Source organism: Thunnus maccoyii, chromosome 24, assembly GCF_910596095.1.
Source record: "Thunnus maccoyii chromosome 24, fThuMac1.1, whole genome shotgun sequence".
Lineage (NCBI taxonomy): Eukaryota > Metazoa > Chordata > Actinopteri > Scombriformes > Scombridae > Thunnus > Thunnus maccoyii.
Window position 1 is genome coordinate 8373594 of NC_056556.1, and position 26872 is coordinate 8400465.

The 26872-nt window shown below is 38.0% G+C and overlaps 1 protein-coding gene across 5 annotated transcripts in view; it reads left to right on the forward strand.

The window, feature by feature from the left end:
• LOC121891796 (NACHT, LRR and PYD domains-containing protein 12-like) overlaps positions 1-26872 on the forward strand; it is a 98212-nt gene that overhangs the window by 55067 nt on the left and 16273 nt on the right. For all 5 annotated transcript variants that reach the window (XM_042404368.1, XM_042404371.1, XM_042404367.1 and 2 more), the window contains 2 exons: positions 4718-4894; positions 19716-19892. In XM_042404368.1, the coding sequence (XP_042260302.1) occupies positions 4718-4894; positions 19716-19892 (354 nt within the window). The remainder of the gene's footprint in view (positions 1-4717; positions 4895-19715; positions 19893-26872) is intronic.

Consider the following 26872-nt stretch of genomic DNA (forward strand, 5'->3'; position numbering starts at 1 on the left):
ATATTCATGTACATGTGTTTCTTTCGCTGCACCAATCACTCTCTCTGTCTTTAGACGCCTGGCCAATCAGTGTTGAGAGTGAGTGTATCGGAGCCTCTCTTGTCACTTGTGCTCAGCAGCAGCAGAGGAAGGACCGCAACATGCATGAACAGACATTTAACGTTTTATTTCCCCGTTTTCAGACGTGTTGAAATTATGTGTGTAACCCAAAACAACCATATACAACCTCAATAAACATTCCTGTGGATTGTTAAGTCAAACATCTCTGGTTAAATGTTTAACACACCCTGCAGTAGGCCAGCTCCCAGTTAACCAGTATAAGTAGTTTTTACACCACTCACTCAATATGTAAAATACAATAAACACTATATTAGTTTATATTTACTCCAAAATCCAGCATACAGGTATTTCTCTAATTGACACAGTGAGCACAGGTGGTGAAGATGAGCCGGTGAGGTGACTGGAGAAGGCAGAGTGTGTGTGGCAGCCACCGCTGTGTCTCCAGTGTCTCTGTGCTTGACAATACAGCCGTGTTTACTGTAGCCATTTTACACATATAAACTACATGGGAACTCATACTTGGTGATATATGCACAGTATAACCAAATATTAAAAATCTATTAACGCTCTGTCCTGTAAATGTTTTAGTTACGTTTGTTGAAGTTATTTGATGTCATCTTGGATTTCTACAATCAATGATGATCATTTCATCAGTAAGTTAACGTGGCTAAGGTGAAAATCAATCAGTATTTTCATGCTTAGCTAATATTGGAGAAAGGCAACCCAGACTTTGCAGAATCCTGCCACCTGCCACATCCTGACATCATTCATTTCAGCTGCTGCTGCTCCACAACTGACTCTCTCCTTTGTGCTCCGGGTGAGGCAGCACTGATGAAATGTTGGGCAGACTTTAAGATCTGAGTTGCTTTATATCTTTACAAATTGAAAGATGTTTATGGAAGTTATGGCTCACTACAAGCCAAAGTACAGATAACACTGCTGGTTTGAGTGTTTATGATAATGTGGATCTATAATTGATGTTTGATATTAAGTGAAATTAAATGTGTGAGAGGATTATTATACAATCTGGCTTCAATTCACCTCAATTGTGCGTCGTCGATTTCCCCTGTCTCTACAATGTTCCTACGCATGGGTAAGAGTTTAGGTGGAGGTGCTTACATTGTCCCATCAAGTTTGTTTTTATAGATCACAACTTTTGCTTGGGAAGTGGCGTACGCCTCTTTCAGGCCCCGTTCCTGCTTACTCAACAAATGAGATCCCTGGACTGTTCTCGTGGGTTTTGAGTATTTCACTGCAATTTTTCCAGTCATTAAATCAATTACTGATGAGTTTGTAGTTTTTTTGTGAGAACAGGTTGCAGCAGAAGCAGTAAAGACTTTTTTTTATTTTTTCTTGGAATATACCCAACCAACTTCTCTTGATTTTCTCTCCATTCACTTATTTTCTGTAGAAGTGGTGGTGATGGGAACTTCTCCCATCCTCTCATTTTGTAAATGTTGAGTCTTATTTTAGCTGATATGGCCTCTGCTGACTATCTCTGTCCTCACCATATCAGACAGGGCTGCCAGTCAGCAGGATCTATAGCTGCTGCCTTGATGGACTCACATACTTCAGGATCTGTTCCAGTTGATGGTGTCTGCAGGCTGTAGAGTAGTAGAAGTGTCTGTTGTGTCTGTTGTTGCTTCACCTGCAGGTAAATCTAAACATACATGCAAATATAGTTATTAATCCTTTAGTAAGGACACACAATGATTCATAAATGACAACACATCAGACAATAAACACATCTGAAGCATAAATTATAGATAACGGTTGACCAGTACTGTTCAATTACATGAGTGAAACAAGGTGAAGAATCCAAGTTTAAATTATTTTAGATGGAATAAGTTATTCTAGCTTTAATGTGTCGTGTAGACAACTTGAATAAATATAGATGGTTGCAGTCTAATATTGATTAGTGTTTAAGGTAGCTATGTTCCCTTTATAATATAGAAATTATATTTATGATTCAATATATTTTATTGCGCTAGTGTTACCATGATAACACAAGTATGTAAGAAACCATTTAATTAAACATAATATTGATATTTGACTTGAAATTAACAAGATGTAACTGTGACATTCAAATAATAATAATAATAATAATAATAACAACAATAATAACAACAATAATAAAGACAACATAGCAGTGTATTATCAGTTACACAGAGACCACAAATAAGGGGCTGAATTGACCTGCTTCAGAGAGTGGTGTAGATGGGAGATCAGATGTAACTTCTCCAGCAGCTGGAGGCTTCTGCAGATATTTCCTGAGTGCATCTGGACAGTTATAGAGTAGATATCAGCCTGTTACAAGCAAAAACATGTAGCTGCAGAGTAGACAAACAACTGCTGCAGCCTGTTGCACCAGCTGTGTGTCAGTTCAAACTTAGTTATAACGTAAATTATTATTTCTAAGTTGTGATTTATGCATCACTAAAATAAAAGCTTTCACCACTGAGATAAGTTACAACATAACTCTAATTGCTGCCATTTGGCAACACAGTAATCCAGTAGAGACCTAATTTATTGATATAATATTTCACTGATCCAGTTTACTACTATGTGCTACGATGCCAAGTGGCTCATGTCAGCTTACACATAGTTGGTGCAACCCAGTGCAGAAATCTATATTTTTATGGATATAGCGTTAGCCATTATCACTGATATTGGTCAGTGAAATTTCAGCACAATGCCTTACGTTGTAGGAAGGAGCAGTTATCCAGATAGCTCGCTACTGGCTTGTCATTCAGTCTCATATCCTTCAATCTGTAACGATATGTGAGTCCAGCAGCTATCGTAGCATCATTATCTAGCATTAGCTTTATTGCTATGTTAACATTAGACGACATACCTCTATATTGGGCTTTCTTTTCCTCCTCCTCTTTTCTCCGTTTTCTTTCTTGTGCATCTGAAGGTTTGGACCTTTTCATTATGTAATAAAATGTGAATATCTGCCTCTTGACATCTCATCACAGACTTTGTCTGTCTGTGATGCATCATCCCTCTTTTTCAGTGCGCACAGTAGAGGTGCAGAGCAGATGAAACATTGTGAGGATTTTTTTTTGTGACTTTTAACTTGTGTGGTGGGACAAGTAAATTTCTTTTCCATTTGTTGTATAAAGAAATCGGACAAGCCTTAAAGTCGAGCCGTAAACTGTTTTGAATATATTCTTTTAAAAAAAATAAATTCAGAACAGGATTAGAATTTACTTTTATTATAAATATAACTAAACATTGTTTCTAGAGCAGCAACAGTAAATGGACTGTACTTGTATAGCGCCTTTCTAGCCTTCCGACCACTCAAAGCGCTTTTACACCACGAATCACATTCACCCATTTACACACATTCATACGCTGAATGGGTACAGGGGCTACCATGCAAGGTCCCAACCTGCCCATCACAGGAAATCTTATCATTCATACACATTCACACACTGATGGCACGGCCATTAGGAGCAATTTGGGTTTAAGTATCTTGCCCAAGGACACATCGACATGCGGACTGGAGGAGCCGGGAATCGAACCGCCAATCTTCCAATTAGTGGACGACCCGCTCCTGACCCTACCTCCTGAGCCACAGCCGCCCAGCTGCAACAGTCATGTTCACAACAGCAAAGTCACTTTATAAACTCAATAATATCTCTGGAAACTAATGTAAAATGTCAATAAAATAAATAATATTCCTGACATGAAAATACTGAGTGAAGTTTAGAGAGAAAGAAGACGACAGACATCAGTCAGTATCAGTCCTTCCTCCTGTCCTCCTCCTCCTCCCTCTGCTGCTGATGTGATTGACTGCTGCAGGTACCGCTGGTAGAGAGGAGAGGCTGCTTTGTCTCAGCCTGCAGCTGAGTTTACAAGAATGAGCCAAATGTGAAGATTGGTGGCAAACTAAGCTTAACAGTTAGACTACATACAGACAGCTTTAGTTTTAGCTTGTTGCTAACAATTAGCTGTTAGCCGAGCTAGCGCGCTGTGGTTGTGTAAAATATAGCAGCGGTGGATGAGAGACTGCGGACAGAGCAGTTGAAAATATCACTTTTCTACATGTTAATACTTGTTGATCAGGTGTATTGATAGAGTATTGGCTTTTTATTCGCTAAGGTGTTATTGCACTTAAGAAGTAACGAGCGTAGTTGTCGTCAACTCGAGTAATCTTCACTTCACATGTGATCTGCTGTTCACTGACTTTGCTGTGTGTGTGTGTTTGTGTGTGAGTGTGTGTCTCTGTGTGTGTGTGTGTGAGTGTGTGTCTCTGTGTTTGTGTTTGTGTGTGTGTGTGAGAGAGAGAGAGAGAGAGTGTGTTTGTGTGTGTCTGTGTGTTTGTGTGTGTGTGTGTTCTTTTTGAACTGCCATACCTTTGATTATTTTGGAGAAAACAGACGTATAAATCGATGCATAAACAACCGCAGGAAGCTGGAACAAGCGTTGATGTCTGGAACAACGAACGTCTCTTTCCCTCGCCATTTAATCGTTTACAAAGTGAAAAAAGCAGAAATGTGGTGGCAGAGTAAAATCTTTTTTGTGTTAGTGGTAAAAATAAACAGACTATGATGGAACAAATAATTCACTTTTAATGGAAATTCGTCTGTAGACGGAGCTCTTGCACCCATGTAATCTGCTTCTAACGCTACATGATTTCTTCTTTATTCAGATTGTGGAGCTGCAGGTTGTCAGAGATCAGCTGTGCTTCTCTGCTCTCAGCTCTGAAGTCCAACCCCTCCCATCTGAGAGAGCTGGATCTGAGTGAAGACTACAGTCGGTACCGTTCAGAAAGGAATCTGCAGTTTGATTTTCTGGAGAGTCCAGACTGTAGACTGGAGACTCTGAGGTCAGACACCATTTCTTTCTTCTGTGCTGAGATTAATATGATGTGAAAGTTGTGGTGACACTAAACTGCAGACATAAGGATGATTTTTATCAGGTAAAATCTCCTTCAGATTTACACATTCAAATGTTGTTTTCAAACATTTAAATACTATTTAAAGCCTCCCTACAGTGTATTTTGGCATTTTTGAGATATTTCATATTTTTCTGAGTCATTTTCTGACCATGTTGATTAGCCACAATGTTCACCAAATATTTGTGGACAAATTACTTAATTTTGTGCTCAAAGATCAAAAATGTCAGCTGTTGTTAAAACTGAACAATGACGTATGACTATAGTAGAACGCTGCAGTCATACGTCATCCTCATAAAATCCCTTTGTTTTTGTGAGCGTCACATAGGCTACTGATACAGTATCAGGCTCCTGTGTTTCATACTAAATAGTCTACTGGATGCAGACGTGCTGCAACAACAGATTAATGCTTCAAATATAAATCATTTATTTCTATTAAACACTCTCCAACCAACATGTGCACAGAAAATAATGTTTAATGTGGTTAAAGCAGGAAAGTCAGTAAATCAGTGTGCAGTGATGTATAAATGAATGTGGGTTATTGTTATAGTATCTGTTGTCCACAGCTGTTTATACTGTATGAAAAGCTTCTCCTTCACTTCATTAAATCCCTGCAGCATCTGAAGTCAGCAGGACTGATATGTTGATAAATCTGCAGCCTCTGAGAAGTGCTGCGCCAGAGCGCAGTGCCGTTACGCACCACCGTTCACTGTGTTTACCTTCATTAAATCTCCTGATGACACCAGGCTGCTACAGTACAAACACACACACCTCTACACACACACTGTTAAAACTCCCTGTAAAAACATTCAACAACTGGCAGCAGGGTTGCCATTAAGTTACTGTAAAATTAACATTTTTTTACTGTCACTAAAGTTTACGGTTTCGTGCTGTTAATGAAAAATACAGTATGATCTGGTTTTTCATTGCTTTATTAATATAACTGTTTTTTTTCTTTTACAGTATCTTACAGTTGACAGATTTGTTTGATTGAACTATTTAGTTTTTATTTTTTTACAAATGTTTTAATAAACCTTTTTTTAACCTAAATGAATACTGACTCAACAGGTTAAACACATAGGAAATACATACAATTAAAGGCACTTTTGTTAAGAAAAAGGTTATAATAGACCTGGTTGTCATTCTTCATAAAATCTCTGTCCAAAGCTGGCTACAAGCACATAATGCAAACCAGAACAAAATGTTCTTTAGGAATGAAGAACAGAGCTAAATCACTGATATTTCAATCATGTAATTACAATGTAAGAGAAAAAAACACAGCTTCTTATTGCACTTTACTTTTTATTTGAATATCAAGTTGGAAACTTCACATGCAGAACAATTGTATGTTAAACAAAAAGCTGAAACAGAGCGTTCTCTCTCAAACTGTCTTTGGCTTTTTGATGGAAATAGTAGTACAAGGCACTTAGGCTCAGAAATATTGACATGATCAACTATACAGTATCACCTTTTTTGACTAACAATATATTTAAAAATACGAAAGAGTGTTTAGAAAACCAAAGCAGATGACCAGAACAGAACAGTTCAGTTGAATAAAACTGCATCATTTGCTGTTAAGCAGCTTTTAACCAGAGGACTGTTCCACAAAGCAGGATTAGAAAGTTAGGCAGATAAGTGTGAAAAGATGACATCATCATGATAGTGTTTTGAATCTGTACATTGAATGAGCTATTTGGATATGATTCAATTATGATTCACAATTCAAGTTCATGATAACAAACCAAATTTCAGCAGCTTTACCATTTTTAAAGTCATGTGGTAAACTTACTAACCTTGCTTTGTGGAGCAGCAACAGTTACAGACAACTGAGCTACATCACAGAATTACAACAAAACTCTCAGATAATATCTGGCTCTATATCATGTAACATCTGAATATACTGGAGATATTGTCCAGCCTTAAGGCATATCAGTGGTACAAATAAAAAGATGAACATTACATAAATAAAAGATGTTTTGTCAATATAATGCTGTCTGTCAAAAACAGTTGAAATATAAATGAAAATATAATGAACAGCAGCAGACATGTTACATCATGTCCAAATATGAACTGTATGTCAGGCACTAACAAGGAACACGGTTAAGTGCAGAAGTCCAAGTATGTGTGTGTTTGTGTGTGTGTGTGTGTGTGTGTGTGTGTGTGTGTGTGTGCGTATGTGAGTTTGAGAGGGAGAAAGAATTAGACGAATGAGACCAGCTGGTGTTTTGATAAATAGAAGCAAGTAATGGGATTGAGTAATCTCACCATTTTAAATGAAGTGCCACTTGAAGTCCATGAGTTTCCTCAGCAGAGTGGATTCATGTGGATCGACTGTTGTTTTGTTTTTGTTGGTGACTTTGCCAGTTTTCTTTGATAAGACTTTGCCCCGTCCAGTCTTGGTGCCTCTCTCAGGGTTTATTCCAACAAAGTATCTGATAAATGATAATGATTCTTCAGACACTGTGTGAAAATCAAGTTGTGTAACTCACTCAGATAAACAACACAATAAAATGCAGCAAATGTATCGATGTGCAACAGCACGTTATGGAAAAGATGAGAAAAATACAGGTTTTACTGAAAGTATCTAACCTTTGGATGAATTGGAGTGTGCATGCTGCCTCTTCTTGGGATTGGAGATTAAAGGTGTAGAAGGTGTAAAATAATGCAGCGAGCCCCGTCAGGAAGGTGGGCTGGATCCCCTCACATATGATGTGGCCCTCAAGGCTGACGATCCAGCGCTGAATATAGCTTCCTGCCGTTTCACCTGAAACTTAGAAGAATTTTCCTGTCAAATTCATGAATTTTTGGTCCATGTTTGAAATGAATTGTGTTGAGCAGTGAAAAAGTATTTTGCCATGTGTAGTACTGCTCGAGAAACTTTATTTTTATTGTAGGAGTAGTAATACTTTATTATTTAATTACCTTGTTATTGGGGGCACCACCTCCTTTTTGGTTAGGATCTGTTAGTGCCAGGAGGAAGCACTAACCCTTGTTCAATTTAATCAATGAATCAGTCTTGAGGATACATGATAAAGTATAGATGATATACAGAAAATAATAAATAAAAAGAAAAGTAAAATAAATAAATAAAAGGCCTAAGAATGATGATAAAATTAATAAAGAAAATTATTCAGCAGGAGTGGCTCGAAGTGCGTGACTTGAGGCTTAACGTGTTGCACCGGGGAATGCTAAGGGGGAAGCTAATTCAACTTCTCTAAATAAATTCTTTAACTTTAACATTATCTGACATCAACCCTTGATCACAAACCCATGTTATGCCTTACTGTTGAGCTGATGCGTTGTAGTAGACGCGTCATCTTGGCAGGTCCAGCGTTGTTGGTGCAGCATCTCCAGCGGTGTTGCAGTGAAAGAGCCCGGATCAGCTGTGGGCTGTAGTGCATCTCTGTAGATGCAGAGGCGTTGAATGCCAGTAAAGAATCAGGCCTTTTCAGGCTGCTCTGAAAGTCTTCAGGTTGGCTTCACTTCTGGTTTTCAGTATTGCTCTCAGAGAGCAGGTTCAGTATGAAGCGTTCTTCTTCTTCTTCTTCTTCTTCTTTTTCTTTTCTTCAGGAGCTTACGTTCAGGCTTTACTTGGCTTGTAATAACTTGAGTTAAGTGTCGAATAAAGTTCAGTCTGATTACACTCAAATCTTCAGCGGCATCTACTTCAAAATAAAATACTGTACGTGTTTACTTCAAAATTAAATCACTATACGTGGAAATACAAGACTTAAGGTGACTAATAAAACAGAAACAAATTAGCTTGTTGCAATAAAAGATTAAATACGGATATATTTGGTTGAAGAATAAAGGACATCTGAAGAGTTTTCTTGAGTTCTTGGAGGCCAGCTCAAAGAGGAATCTCCTTGAGGCTGTTTTTATAAGTTAGAATAAGATGGGAGGAGTTTTAGGGATGTTCTAAAGGGTTTCGCGCCGAATTATTGATGAATATTCATTTTTTTTGTTCCAGGGGCTTTAGGTGTGGCTGGTGGTTTACAGCCTGCGCCTCCTGAAGTAAAGGAATTTGGGGAAATCTAATTCTGAGTTTTTACATGCAAAAATTGGCACTTCAAGTCACTGTATGCCTGTTATTCCACATTAAAGCTGTAAACACATTCTTTTCATAATGTCCAAGCAGTCATGATATTTCTGATGAATGGTCCCGTCAGCTTGTATCATATTTGTAAAACCATTCAAGAAACAGTTAAACAGTTTACATGATTCATGATAAGTCAGTTCTTCTAATAACAAACATTAACCTTCATATTAACACTTCATGATGTCTAAACATACAACCTTCATTAGTTCAACTTTCTTAATTTTCAGGTTTGCCTCAAATTTGCAGGGAGGTTTCACAGTCTTCAGGAATGTGGATTAGTTTATGGCGTTGTTGATAAGAGTCTGTGCTCCATCTAAGGTGGGAGTTGTTTTCTCCGGTCCAGGTGGCCTTTAGGGTCAGTTCATGCTCTTAGTTCGTGTCATAATTCAACTTATCGAAATGGTTTATTAGGTCTTTCTGAGTCTGTTGAGCATCACTGATCAAACCCCCACTTAGGGTTACAAAGGTCAGTTCTGCAGGCTGAGGGTCCGCTATTACGAACTTAGGAATCCAGGGAGTCTGTCTCTTATTTTCCTTAAGAAGTCAAAGATTGGTTAACAGAATTAAAGAACAAGCGGTTGTCCTCCTACATTATCCAAAATGAATATTCTGTCCGTTTATACCCTGAATCAATATTTATCTAACAGTTGCTGCCTCTCATTTCAACTTCCCCCAATAACAATAGTAGCACAGTAACATGCAGACATGTGAAGTTTTAATGGTTACAGAATAGTTATTGTGATATAAATTTGTGCATCTTGTTTGGCTTTTGGCAGAAAGAAGAACAGCTGTGGTTTTTTGATGCTAATACAACCACGGTACAGTCAGAGGAGCTTTTGATTTCCTGCCGTGGTCACACAGACAGCAACATGTGTAGCACCATGTGAAGAGTCCACTTGAAAAAACAGATATTGTCAGTTGTGCTAATTTCTCTAAACCATGTGTTTCTTCAGATAATATTCAAAAACACTAGTTGACTTTTGCATCATTTTGGATTCAGAAAGTAAACCATGTAAACCATTACATTCAACAGTTTGTTGTTTCTTTCAAAAATGTCATTCATGGTTTTTTGCAAATAAATTCTTTATGTATTGACCAACCAATAGTACTGCAACTAAGAGAAGTTGAATTTAAAAAACAGCAGTGCATTCCTACAACAAAGGAGATGAGAATATGTCTTTACAAGAGTTTTGCAGTATGCTTTAATAGAACATTTTGTTGCTTGTCTATCCAATGATGTAAACATACCAAGCAGTATCAGACAAGGAGTTGCAGGTATGGAGATTGTCCTCTCAATGTCAGCTGTAGTGGCAGATCCCTAGAACATAGAAAGAGAAATACAAATGGCATATATGTGTGTATATATGTACATATACATAAAGGAATCTTACATTTGCAAGAAGGATTAGTCCTGTAATGGTCTCTGAGAAGTGAGCCATCAGAAGTTGGATGACACAAACGACAGCTCGACATCTTCACCCAGAGAGAGAACTTCCTTGACTCCTGCATTAGTGGGTTTAGTCTTGAAGAGTTCCACAGTGGTTCTACCACACTCCTCCTCCGACTGTGTAAAAGGTTTACACTGTCAAGACTATCATAATGCTTAATGAGTTCACTGGCAAAATTCGTTAACTTAGACATGTAGAAATTAAAATGAGCTCCTTGTGTCGTCTGATTAGGCTAATCAGCAATCATCTATGAAATTATGCTTAAACGTTGCTTCTGAATACTTCTATCATGACGTGCACATATTCATTAATGCAAACAAACATCACTGGAAACATCACTGACAGACTTTGCACTGATTTATGAATAAAATTGCTGTTCACCAAATAATTAGTAAGATATAGATGAAGAAAAGAACAGACTAGCTTCACATGTGCAGTTCAGGTGAAATGGTTCTTCCCAAAATGCAAAAAATACTGAATTATATTATATTATTTCATACTTTCAACTGTTGATTAACGTTAAAATGCAAATACATTATAATTCTGTTAAAAAACGATAAATGGAGCGTAATTTAACAGATTTTCTTTTGTATTAACAGTAAAGTGCTATATTTAAAAATAACAGGTTAGTACTGTTGAAGTCTTGCTGTAAATTTACTGCAATCATTTACAGTGAATCAGACTGGTCGGTTATAACTCGATATTCTGCTTTTTTATGAAGGAGACGTTGGGTTAGCGGGGCTCATCAGCCTCTTCTACGACTTTCTTTTTAGCCAAAGTAGCGTCTCATGTTTTATCCTTGAGACACATTACGATGCAAACGCTGTTGTGTAACATTAATTACTAAACTATGTGACCGTGTACGAGGTGAGATACATTAGGCTATAATTATTTCTGAAATAGCGTCAGTCTGATGGGCTATAATCATATAAACAGCTTCACCAAATACTTTTTAAAAATTTCTATTGTTATTATATTAACTGATGAAAAAACTGCTCCATCTGTCTTTGGCTGCAGATTTGTGGTGATGTGTGTTCATGTTGTGACGCTCTGAACCATCCAGACATTTCCTGAAGAAAAGCTTTCCATTTGTTGAGCTGTCGTTATCACGTTTAACTGTGATTGGCACAAGTGTTTCACAGCTATGAGACCAGTGATGTGACTGGCTGAGAGAGTATTTATTAATCACCACACCAGTTGATCTATATTCACTCAGCCCTTTTACACGTTGCACTGCTGCACATACATGAACCAAAACAGCAGGTGACAGGTGCGCATGCAGGGCTCCACATTAACTTTTTGAGGCACTTGTCCTTCAGACAAGTAAATTTATCTTTCACTTGTCCATGTGTGACAGATGTGGTAAGGACATGTAACGAGACGACTCAAAGGATTGGTTCCCAGCCTTTATTTGCTCCTGCAGAAGACAATGTAACACATATGAATCACCTTCTGGTCTCTCCTGCACATCTGCTCCTAAACATGCAAAATAACAGAATTTACACCAGGAAATAGATGCTAAAATCTCTACAGCGCTACGTTGACTACATGACGCAGGGCAGCCTGCTGTAATACAAATGGCACCAAGAAAGTTAAACAAAAGCATCTACAAAACTCATATTAACAGTCAAAACAACATGAAACAGCTAGTTAAAGTTATAGTATTAACAGTAAACAATATGCATTAAATGTTACAACATAAACGGTTCAATTTCCATAGAAAACAATAAAATAGCGCAGCAGCATTTTTCCACACAACTTACCCTCAGCAATGCAAAACAGCTCTGTGAGGAACAGAAGGGACGATGTGCAGCAAGATAATTTCCACAGGAAACATTCATGAATAAAAATTCCTTGTTGAGATAAAATTCACAAACACAAATTGGAAATAAGAATTATTCAAGTGTCTTTTTTAACTGTTACACATCCACAAAAGTCACTTGTCAGAGTAAAAATGACAATAATTTACTTTTTCATTTTGTTTGTGAACGTAGAAATCAGACCAACAAACAGTTGAAAGCATCCAAACAGTGTCAACATATAAATGATTCAATTTATGAATTTTATTCAAGCCATTACTTCCCTGTTAATGATCTTTTCATTTGATCCTGAATTGTGAAGCACTTTGTAAAGTCTGTTTCAATATGAGCTCTATAGATTAATTATTGATCATCCTTCTGACGTTTAATAATAATGATTGACAGTGTTTCTACTAGGATTGTTTTCAGGGGGGGTGGTAGGCCCCCTGAAACTACTAGTTATGTTACGGAGCAGGCGTGTCACAGATACGGATATGTGGTGTCGACAGTGTCGTCATAGATACGCAGTAAGGCGGTTGTCTGTATCGCTGTATTTCTCTACACTGAGCTGAAATGAAACAAGTGCACAAAAAATAGGTAAATAAATATTAAACAAATATTAACAGTATTTACCTAATTTTTAAATATTAACAGTATTTACAACACATAAATAAACGTAGGCCTTACCGATGATAGATGGACCAATCAGTCTCTATCTGAAAAACAAATCTGGATTCTCAGCCTCTATATGGTCCTTAATATAGATCAATGTTTGTAATATAACAACATAACAAAAGTGACTGATGGGGAATTAATTTGTTTCAACTTAAAGCCAAATCAAGACAACAGTTTGACTTATAAATGAATCAGATGAATCAGCATTTTGTTTCCTAATAACTGAAAGTGTCAGTTTTAGTGCTGTGTTTACAACAGTTAGTGAGGTCAACGACCTTCTAACAGCTGAAGAAAACATCATGTTAACAGAGTTGTTGTGTAGTGTTAGTACCTGTGTTAAAACATCTGTAAGTCCTTTTATAGCAGGTTTGAATCTTGTGCTTTGACTTTTGTTTGTTAGGATGTCCTTTAGTTTGGATAACAGATTGTGCCTTTAAACATATTTACAGAACAGTAATTCATCTAGATACAGGTGGAAGTCAGACCTTAACAGTTTTTTCTGCGTCCTGCTTTGAATGTGTTCATGTCTCTCCATCACCTGACGCCTGGGCTGCCTCTGTGTGTTTCTCTTTACTCCTTCAACTGTTTCTTTAAATCTTGAATCAGTTGCACCTTCTTCCTTTTCAATCACTTCTTTACTTTCTCCTTGTTTTTCTTTCAACACCATTAAGTTACATCCTGCAATTCTTCCTCACTTCTGTCTCCTCTCTCCTGATTTCTTCACTCACTCTGAAAATGTAAAAGTTTTCCTTTAATAAATCTGACAGCAGGGCCGGCTCTAGCCATGTTGGTGTCCTAGGAGAGATTAGGATTTGGTGCCCCCCCCCCCAAACCACATTACCTCACCAGTACTGCCTCATCACCACCCTGTCATACATTGAGGAGCAGGTGGACCCAAATGCAGAGACCAGAAAGCAGGGCTGAAGAAAAGCATCTTTATTTCAAAGACTGGCAGGAAAAAAACAAAAGCAGGATGAGCTGAGTAGAACAAGATACAAAAAAAAAATCGAATGAGCAGGAAACTGAGCAAACACGACAGAACAGAATTGACTAACTGAACAGACGACTCGACAAAGACTGAACTGAAAACTGAACTTCAATACAAACTGAAGTAATCAGACAACAAGGAACAGGTGGCACAATACAAGGGCAGGCTTGGAGCTGATAGGCTGGGGAAGACACTAGGAGCAGGGCAGGACCGATGAGGCTACTGCAGGGCAGGTGAGAGGAGGAGCACATGAAAACAGGAGGAGTGAAGGAACACACAAGAGAAACACAGAGCAAAGTAAAACCCAGAAAACACAACAGCACTCAATAACAAGCCAGCATAAATCAAACTGTCTCTGAATAAATCAACCTAGGTACACAGCACTACAAGCTAACCAATAATCTAATACAGTCTTTCAAAGATACAACTCAAATAACATGAATGAGCAAAAAGACTGGACAACACAAGTGTAACACAGAAAACCAAAAGAAGAAAAAACACAAAGAGCCCAAACCATGAGTCCATGACACACCCGCTCATTCTACAGTAAAAATATGGACAACAAACATCAGACACCACAATGGTTTCAAGACAAAAATATATATTTTTATAAATTACAATTACTTTTCAAACAAACAAATCACGTTTCAAAGAATGAATCAATTGTTAAATATTACTATTATTGACTACCTTTACCTGTTAGTAACATCCAAGACGCTGGCACTTGGTTATTGATAGATTACACTGGATAGATGACTCCTTCCATGATGTCATGTGCCCACAATGTTCTGGGGTTTCATTTATAAAACAGTGTGTAGGATCCACACTAAAATTGTACGTGCGCACAAAAGCCGAAAATGGCGCGCACTGAAAAATAATCAGATTTATAAAACCATGCGTACACACGTATATTTCCCTTTATAAATCACAGTCCACCTGGAAATGTGCGCTCATGGATCAGCCTCATATCCCACCCTCTACACGCCCACATTCAACCATAAATGGTCGATGCAAAAGCAATCATGAATATTCATGTACATGTGTTTCTTTCGCCGCACCAATCACTCTCTCTGTCTTTAGACGCCTGGCCAATCAGTGTTGAGAGTCAGTGTATCGGAGCCTCTCTTGTCACTTGTGCTCAGCAGCAGCAGAGGAAGGACCGCAACAGGCATGAACAGACATTTAACGTTTTATTTCCCCGTTTTCAGACGCATTGAAATTAAAAAGCTCCCAGTTAACCAGTATAAGTAGTTTTTACACCACTCACTCAATATGTAAAATACAATAAACACTATATTAGTTTATATTTACTCCAAAATCCAGCATACAGGTATTTCTCTAATTGACACAGTGAGCACAGGTGGTGAAGTTGAGCCGGTGAGGTGACTGGAGAAGGCAGCGTGTGTGTGGCAGCCACCGCTGTGTCTCCAGTGTCTCTGTGCTTGACAATACAGCCGTGTTTACTGTAGCCATTTTACACATATAAACTACATGGGAACTCATACTTGGTGATATATGCACAGTATAACCAAATATTAAAAATCTATTAACGCTCTGTCCTGTAAATATGTTTTAGTTACGTTTGTTGAAGTAATTTGATGTCATCTTGGATTTCTACAATCAATGATGATCATTTCATCAGTAAGTTAACGTGGCTAAGGTGAAAATCAATCAGTATTTTCATGCTTAGCTAATATTGGAGAAAGGCAACCCAGACTTTGCAGAATCCTGCCACCTGCCACATCCTGACATCATTCACTTCAGCTGCTGCTCCACAACTGACTCTCTCCTTTGTGCTCCGGGTGAGGCAGCACTGATGAAATGTTGGGCAGACTTTAAGATCTGAGTTGCTTTATATCTTTACAAATTGAAAGATGTTTATGGAAGTTATGGCTCACTACAAGCCAAAGTACAGATAACACTGCTGGTTTGAGTGTTTATGATAATGTGGATCTATAATTGATGTTTGATATTAAGTGAAATTAAATGTGTGAGAGGATTATTATACAATCTGCCTTCAATTCACTTCAATTCTGCGTCGTTGATTTCCCCTGTTTCTAAAATGTTCCTACGCATGGGTAAGAGTTTAGGTGCAGGTGCGCACATTGTCCCATCAAGTTTGTTTTCATAGATCACAACTTTTGCTCGGGAAGTGGCGTACGCCTCTTTCAGGCCCCGTTCCTGCTTACTCAACAAATGAGATCCCTGGACTGTTCTCGTGGGTTTTGAGTATTTCACTGCAATTTTTCCAGTCATTAAATCAATTACTGATGAGTTTGTAGTTTTTTTGTGAGAACAGGTTGCAGCAGAAGCAGTAAAGACTTTTTTAAAAAATTTTCTTGGAATATACCCAACCAACTTCTCTTGATTTTCTCTCCATTCACTTATTTTCTGTAGAAGTGGTGGTGATGGGAACTTCTCCCATCCTCTCATTTTGTAAATGTCGAGTCTTATTTTAGCTGATATGGCCTCTGCTGACTATCTCTGTCCTCACCATATCAGACAGGGCTGCCAGTCAGCAGGATCTATAGCTGCTGCCTTGATGGACTCACATACTTCAGGATCTGTTCCAGTTGATGGTGTCTGCAGGCTGTAGAGTAGTAGAAGTGTCTGTTGTGTCTGTTGTTGCTTCACCTGCAGGTAAATCTAAACATACATGCAAATATAGTTATTAATCCTTTAGTAAGGACACACAATGATTCATAAATGACAACACATCAGACAATAAACACATCTGAAGCATAAATTATAGATAACGGTTGACCAGAACTGTTCAATTACATGAGTGAAACAAGGTGAAGAATCCAAGTTTAAATTACTTTAGATGGAATAAGTTATTCTAGCTTTAATGTGTCCTGTAGACAACTTGAATAAATATAGATGGTTGCAGTCTAATATTGATTAGTGTTTAAGTTAGCGATGCTCCCTTTATAATATAGAAATTATATTTATGATTCAATATATTTTATTGCGCTAGTGTTACCATGATAACACAAGTACGTAAGAAACCATTTAATTACACATAATATTGATATTTGACTTGAAATTAACAAGGTGTAACTGTGACATTCAAATAACAATAATAATAATAATAATTAATAATAATAATAAAGACAACATAGCGGTGTATTATCAGTTACACAGAGACCACAAATAAGTGGCTGAACTGACCTGCTTCAGAGAGTGGTGTAGATGGGAGATCAGATGTAACTTCTCCAGCAGCTGGAGGCTTCTGCAGATATTTCCTGAGTGCATCTGGACAGTTATAGAGTAGATATCAGCCTGTGACAAGCAAAAACATGTAGCTGCAGAGTAGACAAACAACTGCTGCAGCCTGTTGCACCAGCTGTGTGTCAGTTCAAACTTAGTTATAACATAAATTATTATTTCTAAGTTGTGATTTATGCATCACTAAAATAAAAGCTTTCACCACTGAGATAAGTTACAACATAACTCTAATTGCTGCCATTTAGCAACACAGTAATCCAGTAGAGACCTAATTTATTGATATGATATTTCACTATTGATCCAGTTTACTACAATGTGCTACGATGCCAAGTGGCTCATGCCAGCTTACACATAGTTGGTGCAACCCAGTGCAGAAATCTGTTTTTCTGGATATAGCGTTATCCATTATCACTGATATTGGTCAGTGAAATTTCAGCACAAAGCCTTACGTTGTAGGAAGGAGCAGTTATCCAGATAGCTCGCTACTGGCTTGTCATTCAGTCTCATATCCTTCAATCTGTAACGATATGTGAGTCCAGCAGCTATCGTAGCATCATTATCTAGCATTAGCTTTATTGCTATTTAGCTAGCTATGTTAACATTAGACGGCATACCTCTATATTGGGCTTTCTTTCCCTCCTCCTCTTTTCTCCGTTTTCTCTCTTGTGCATCTGAAGGTTTGGACCTTTTCATTATGTAATAAAATGTGAATATCTGCCTCTTGACATCTCGTCACAGACTTTGTCTGTCTGTGATGCATCATCCCTCTTTTTCAGTGCGCACAGTAGAGGTGCAGAGCAGATGAAACATTGAGGATTTTTTTTGTGGCTTTTAACTTGTGTGGTGGGACAAGTAAATTTCTTTTCCATTTGTCATATAAAGAAATCGGACAAGCCTTAAAGTCGAGCCCTACACTCTGTTCTGAATTTATTCTTTTTTTTAAAAAAAAAAAAATTCAGAACAGGATTAGAATTTATTTTTATTATAAATATAACTAAACATTGTTTCTAGAGCAGCAACAGTAAATGGTAAATGGACTGTACTTGTATAGCGCCTTTCTAGCCTTCCGACCACTCAAAGCGCTTTTACACTACGAATCACATTCACCCATTTACACACATTCATACGCTGAATGGGTACAGGGGCTACCATGCAAGGTCCCAACCTGCCCATCACAGGAAATCTTATCATTCATACGCATTCATACAGTGATGGCACAGCCATCAGGAGCAATTTGGGTTTAAGTATCTTGCCCAAGGACACATTGACATGCGGACTGGAGGAGCCGGGAATCGAACCGCCAATCTTCCGATTAGTGGACGACCCGCTCCTGACCCTACCTCCTGAGCCACAGCCGCCCAGCTGCAACAGTCATGTTGACAACAGCAAAGTCACTTTATAAACTCAATAATATCTCTGGAAACTAATGTAAAATGTCAATAAAATAAATAATATTCCTGACATGAAAATACTGAGTGAAGTTTAGAAAGAAAGAAGAAGACAGACATCAGTCAGTATCAGTCCTTCCTCCTGTCCTCCTCCTCCTCCCTCTGCTGCTGATGTGATTGACTGCTGCAGGTACCGCTGGTAGAGAGGAGAGGCTGCTTTGTCTCAGCCAGCAGCTGAGTTTACAAGAATGAGCCAAATTTGAAGATTGGTGGCAAACTAAGCTAAACAGTTAGACTACATACAGACAGCTTTAGTTTTAGCTTGTTGCTAACAATTAGCTATTAGCCCAGCTAGCGCGCTGTGGTTGTGTAAAACATAGCAGCGGTGGATGAGAGACTGCGGACAGAGCAGTTGAAAATATCACTTTTCTACATGTTAATACTTGTTGATCAGGTGTATTGATAGAGTATTGGCTTTTTACTCGCTAAGGTGTTATTGCACTGAAGAAGTAACGAGCGTAGTTGTCGTCAACTCGAGTAATCTTCACTTCACATGTGATCTGCTGTTCACTGACTTTGCTGTGTGTGTGTGTGTGTGTGTGTGTGTGTGTGTGTGTGTGTGTGTGTGTGTGTGTGTGTGTGTGGAGGAGAGGCTGCAGTTTGAGAATAAATTACACCAAAACATTAAAAAGTACTGATAAAAGAACCGGTAACATCGGAGCTTATCAATACTACAGTCTTTAATCATTTATCCTCAGGGCTCGTTTAATACCGGGTTTCGGTACCCATCCCTACAGAGAAATAAGTGCACATTAAATAAAACTGCCATACCTTTGATTATTTTGGAGAAAACAGACGTATAAATCGATGCATAAACAACCGCAGGAAGCTGGAACAAGCGTTGATGTCTGGAACAACAAACGTCTCTTTCCCTCGCCGTTTAATCGTTTACAAAGTGAAAAAAGCAGAAATGTGGTGGCAGAGTAAAATCTTTTTTGTGTTAGTGGTAAAAATAAACAGATTATGATGGAACAAATAATTCACTTTTGATGGAAATCCGTCTGTAGACGGAGCTCTTGCACCCATGTAATCTGCTTCTAACGCTACATGATTTCTTCTTTATTCAGATTGGAGAACTGCAGGTTGTCAGAGATCAGCTGGGCTTCTCTGCTCTCAGCTCTGAAGTCCAACCCCTCCCATCTGAGAGAGCTTGATCTGAGTCACAACTACAGTCGGGACGGTTCAGAAAGGAATCTGCAGTTTGATTTTCTGGAGAGTCCAGACTGTAGACTGGAGACTCTGAGGTCAGACACCATTTCTTACTTCTGTGCTGAGATTAATATGATGTGAAAGTTGTGGTGACACTAAACTGCAGACATAAGGATGATTTTTATCAGGTAAAATCTCCTTCAGATTTACACATTCAAATGTTGTTTTCAAACATTTAAATACTATTTAAAGCCTCGATCCAGTGTATTTTGGCATTTTTGAGATATTTCATATTTTTCTGAGTCATTTTCTGACCATGTTGATTAGCCACAATGTTCACCAAATATTTGTGGACAAATTACTTAATTTTGTGCTCAAAGATCAAAAATGTCAGCTGTTGTTAAAACTGAACAATGACGTATGACTATAGTAGAACGCTGCAGTCATACGTCATCCTCATAAAATCCCTTTGTTTTTGTGAGCGTCACATAGGCTACTGATACAGTATCAGGCTCCTGTGTTTCATACTAAATAGTCTACTGGATGCAGACGTGCTGCAACAACAGATTAATACTTCAAATATAAATCATTTATTTCAGTTAAACACTCTCCAACCAACATGTGCACAGAAAATAAGGTTTAATGTGGTTAAAGCAGGAAAGTCAGTAAATCAGTGTGCAGTGATGTGTAAATGAATGTGGGTGATTGTTACAGTATCTGTTGTCCACAGCTGTTTATACTGTATGAAAAGCTTCTCCTTCACTTCATTAAATCCCTGCAGCATCTGATAGATAAGAGTTAGATAGAGTTATAGTATTAACAGTAAACAATATGCATTAAATGTTACAACATAAACGGTTCAATTTCCATAGAAAACAATAAAATATCGCAGCAGCATTTTTCCACACAACTTACCCTCAGCAATGCAAAACAGCTCTGTGAGGAACAGAAGGGACGATGTGCAGCAAGGTCATTTCCACAGGAAACATTAATGAATAAAAATTCCTCGTTGAGATAAAATTCACAAACACAAATTGGAAATAAGAATTATTAAAGTGTCTTTTTTAACTGTTACACATCCACAAAAGTCACTTGTCAGAGTAAAAATGACAATAATTTACTTTTTCATTTTGTTTGTGAACGTAGAAATCAGACCAACAAACAGTTGAAAGCATCCAAACAGTGTCAACATATAAATGATTCAATTTATGAATTTTATTCAAGCCATTACTTCCCTGTTAATGATCTTTTCATTTGATCCTGAATTGTGAAGCACTTTGTAAAGTCTGTTTCAATATGAGCTCTATAGATTAATTATTGATCATCCTTCTGACGTTTAATAATAATGATTGACAGTGTTTCTACTAGGATTGTTTTCAGGGGGGGTGGTAGGCCCCCTGAAACTACTAGTTATGTTACGGAGCAGGCGTGTCACAGATACGGATATGTGGTGTCGACAGTGTCGTCATAGATACGCAGTAAGGCGGTTGTCTGTATCGCTGTATTTCTCTACACTGAGCTGAAATGAAACAAGTGCACAAAAAATAGGTAAATAAATATTAAACAAATATTAACAGTATTTACCTAATTTTTAAATATTAACAGTATTTATTTACAACACATAAATAAACGTAGGCCTTACCGATGATAGATGGACCAATCAGTCTCTATCTGAAAAACAAATCTGGATTCTCAGCCTCTATATGGTCCTTAATATAGATCAATGTTTGTAATATAACAACATAACAAAAGTGACTGATGGGGAATTAATTTGTTTCAACTTAAAGCCAAATCAAGACAACAGTTTGACTTATAAATGAATCAGATGAATCAGCATTTTGTTTCCTAATAACTGAAAGTGTCAGTTTTAGTGCTGTGTTTACAACAGTTAGTGAGGTCAACGACCTTCTAACAGCTGAAGAAAACATCATGTTAACAGAGTTGTTGTGTAGTGTTAGTACCTGTGTTAAAACATCTGTAAGTCCTTTTATAGCAGGTTTGAATCTTGTGCTTTGACTTTTGTTTGTTAGGATGTCCTTTAGTTTGGATAACAGATTGTGCCTTTAAACATATTTACAGAACAGTAATTCATCTAGATACAGGTGGAAGTCAGACCTGAACAGTTTTTTCTGCGTCCTGCTTTGAATGTGTTCATGTCTCTCCATCACCTGACGCCTGGGCTGCCTCTGTGTGTTTCTCTTTACTCCTTCAACTGTTTCTTTAAATCTTGAATCAGTTGCACCTTCTTCCTTTTCAATCACTTCTTTACTTTCTCCTTGTTTTTCTTTCAACACCATTAAGTTACATCCTGCAATTCTTCCTCACTTCTGTCTCCTCTCTCCTGATTTCTTCACTCACTCTGAAAATGTAAAAGCTTTCCTTTAAATAATCTGACAGCAGGGCCGGCTCTAGCCATGTTGGTTCCCTAGGAGAGATCAGGATTTGGTGACCCCCCCCCCCAAACCACTGGTCAAAGACTGGCAGGAAAAAAACAAAAGCAGGATGAGCTGAGTAGAACAAGATACAAAAAAAAAAAAAATCGAGTGAGAAGGAAACTGAGCAAACACGACAGAACAGAATTGACTAACTGAACAGACGACTCGACAAAGACTGAACTGAAAACTGAACTTCAATACAAACTGAAGTAATCAGACAACAAGGAACAGGTGGCACAATACAAGGGCAGGCTGGGAGCTGATAGGCTGGGGAAGACACTAGGAGCAGGGCAGGACCGATGAGGCTACTGCAGGGCAGGTGAGAGGAGGAGCACATGAAAACAGGAGGAGTGAAGGAACACACAAGAGAAACACAGAGCAAAGTAAAACCCAGAAAACACAACAGCACTCAATAACAAGCCAGCATAAATCAAACTGTCTCTGAATAAATCAACCTAGGTACACAGCACTACAAGCTAACCAATAATCTAATACAGTCTTTCAAAGATGCAACTCAAATAACATGAATGAGCAAAAAGACTGGACAACACAAGTGTAACACAGAAAACCAAAAGAAGAAAAAACACAAAGAGCCCAAACCATGAGTCCATGACACACCCGCTCATTCTACAGTAAAAATATGGACAACAAACATCAGACACCACAATGGTTTCAAGACAAAAATATATATTTTTATAAATTACAATTACTTTTCAAACAAACAAATCACGTTTCAAAGAATGAATCAATTGTTAAATATTACTATTATTAACTACCTTTACCTGTTAGTAACATCCAAGACGCTGGCACTTGGTTATTGATAGATTACACTGGATAGATGACTCCTTCCATGATGTCATGTGCCCACAATGTTCTGGGGTTTCATTTATAAAACAGTGTGTAGGATCCACACTAAAATTGTACGTGCGCACAAAAGCCGAAAGTGGCGCGCACTGAAAAATAATCAGATTTATAAAACCATGCGTACACACGAATGCACGTATATTTCCCTTTATAAATCACAGTCCACCTGGAAATGTGCGCTCATGGATCAGCCTCATATCCCGCCCTCTACACGCCCACATTCAACCATAAATGGTCGATGCAAAGGCATTCATGAATATTCATGTACATGTGTTTCTTTCGCCGCACCAATCACTCTCTCTGTCTTTAGACGCCTGGCCAATCAGTGTTGAGAGTCAGTGTATCGGAGCCTCTCTTGTCACTTGTGCTCAGCAGCAGCAGAGGAAGGACCGCAACAGGCATGAACAGACGTTTAACGTTTTATTTCCCCGTTTTCAGACGCATTGAAATTATGTGTGTAACCCAAAACAACCATATACAACCTCAATAAACATTCCTGTGAATTGTTAAGTCAGACATCTCTGGTTAAATGTTTAACACACCCTGCAGTGGGCCAGCTCCCAGTTAACCAGTATAAGTAGTTTTTACACCACTCACTCAATATGTAAAATACAATAAACACTATATTAGTTTATATTTACTCCAAAATCCAGCATACAGGTATTTCTCTAATTGACACAGTGAGCACAGGTGGTGAAGATGAGCCGGTGAGGTGACTGGAGAAGGCAGAGTGTGTGTGGCAGCCACCGCTGTGTCTCCAGTGTCTCTGTGCTTGACAATACAGCCGTGTTTACTGTAGCCATTTTACACATATAAACTACATGGGAACTCATACTTGGTGATATATGCACAGTATAACCAAATATTAAAAATCTATTAACGCTCTGTCCTGTAAATATGTTTTAGTTACGTTTGTTGAAGTTATTTGATGTCATCTTGGATTTCTACAATCAATGATGATCATTTCATCAGTAAGTTAACGTGGCTAAGGTGAAAATCAATCAGTATTTTCATGCTTAGCTAATATTGGAGAAAGGCAACCCAGACTTTGCAGAATCCTGCCACCTGCCACATCCTGACATCATTCATTTCAGCTGCTGCTGCTCCACAACTGACTCTCTCCTTTGTGCTCCGGGTGAGGCAGCACTGATGAAATGTTGGGCAGACTTTAAGATCTGAGTTGCTTTATATCTTTACAAATTGAAAGATGTTTATGGAAGTTATGGCTCACTACAAGCCAAAGTACAGATAACACTGCTGGTTTGAGTGTTTATGATAATGTGGATCTATAATTGATGTTTGATATTAAGTGAAATTAAATGTGTGAGAGGATTATTATACAATCTGGCTTCAATTCACTTCAATCCTGCATCGTCGATTTCCCCTGTCTCTAAAATGTTCCTACACATGGGTAAGAGTTTAGGTGCAAGTGCGCACATTGTCCCATCAAGTTTGTTTTTATAGATCTCAACTTTTGCTCGGGAAGTGGCGTACGCCTCTTTCAGGCCCCGTTCCTGCTTACTCAACAAATGAGATCCCTGGACTGTTCTCGTGGGTTTTGAGTATTTCACTGCAATTTTTCCAGTCATTAAATCAATTACTGATGAGTTTGTAGTTTTTTTGTGAGAACAGGTTGCAGCAGAAGCAGTAAAGACCTTTTTTAAATTTTTTCTTGGAATATACCCAACCAACTTCTCTTGATTTTCTCTCCATTCACTTATTTTCTGTAGAAGTGGTGGTGATGGGAACTTCTCCCATCCTCTCATTTTGTAAATGTCGAGTCTTATTTTAGCTGATATGGCCTCTGCTGACTATCTCTGTCCTCACCATATCAGACAGGGCTGCCAGTCAGCAGGATCTATAGCTGCTGCCTTGATGGACTCACATACTTCAGGATCTGTTCCAGTTGATGGTGTCTGCAGGCTGTAGAGTAGTAGAAGTGTCTGTTGTGTCTGTTGTTGCTTCACCTGCAGGTAAATCTAAACATACATGCAAATATAGTTATTAATCCTTTAGTAAGGACACACAATGATTCATAAATGACAACACATCAGACAATAAACACATCTGAAGCATAAATTATAGATAACGGTTGACCAGAACTGTTCAATTACATGAGTGAAACAAGGTGAAGAATCCAAGTTTAAATTACTTTAGATGGAATAAGTTATTCTAGCTTTAATGTGTCCTGTAGACAACTTGAATAAATATAGATGGTTGCAGTCTAATATTGATTAGTATTTAAGTTAGCTATGTTCCCTTTATAATATAGAAATTATATTTATGACTCAATATATTTTATTGCGCTAGTGTTACCATGATAACACAAGTATGTAAGAAATCATTTAATTACACATAATATTGATATTTGACGTGAAATTAACAAGGTGTAACTGTGACATTCAAATAACAATAATAATAATAATAATAATAATAATAAAGACAACATAGCGGTGTATTATCAGTTACACAGAGACCACAAATAAGTGGCTGAACTGACCTGCTTCAGAGAGTGGTGTAGATGGGAGATCAGATGTAACCTCTCCAGCAGCTGGAGGCTTCTGCAGATATTTCCTGAGTGCATCTGGACAGTTATAGAGTAGATATCAGCCTGTTACAAGCAAAAACATGTAGCTGCAGAGTAGACAAACAACTGCTGCAGCCTGTTGCACCAGCTGTGTGTCAGTTCAAACTTAGTTATAACATAAATTATTATTTCTAAGTTGTGATTTATGCATCACTAAAATAAAAGCTTTCACCACTGAGATAAGTTACAACATAACTCTAATTGCTGCCATTTAGCAACACAGTAATCCAGTAGAGACCTAATTTATTGATATGATATTTCACTATTGATCCAGTTTACTACAATGTGCTATGATGCCAAGTGGCTCATGCCAGCTTACACATAGTTGGTGCAGCCCAGTGCAGAAATCTTATGTTTTTCTGGATATAGCGTTATCCATTATCACTGATATTGGTCAGTGAAATTTCAGCACAAAGCCTTACGTTGTAGGAAGGAGCAGTTATCCAGATAGCTTGCTACTGGCTTGTCATTCAGTCTCATATCCTTCAATCTGTAACGATATGTGAGTCCAGCAGCTATCGTAGCATCATTATCTAGCATTAGCTTTATTGCTACTCAGCTAGCTATGTTAACATTAGACTGTATACCTCTATATTGGGCTTTCTGTCCCTCCTCCTCTTTTCTCCGTTTTCTTTCTTGCGCATCTGAAGGTTTGGACCTTTTCATTATGTAATAAAATGTGAATATCTGCCTCTTGACATCTCGTCACAGACTTTGTCTGTCTGTGATGCATCATCCCTCTTTTTCAGTGCGCACAGTAGAGGTGCAGAGCAGATGAAACATTGTGAGGATTTTTTTTGTGGCTTTTAACTTGTGTGGTGGGACAAGTAAATTTCTTTTCCATTTGTCATATAAAGAAATCGGACAAGCCTTAAAGTCGAGCCCTACACTCTGTTCTGAATTTATTCTTTTTTAAAAAAAAAAATAAAATTCAGAACAGGATTAGAATTTATTTTTATTATAAATATAACTAAACATTGTTTCTAGAGCAGCAACAGTAAATGGTAAATGGACTGTACTTGTATAGCGCCTTTCTAGCCTTCCGACCACTCAAAGCGCTTTTACACTACGAATCACATTCACCCATTCACACACATTCATACGCTGAATGGGTACAGGGGCTACCATGCAAGGTCCCAACCTGCCCATCACAGGAAATCTTATCATTCATACACATTCATACAGTGAT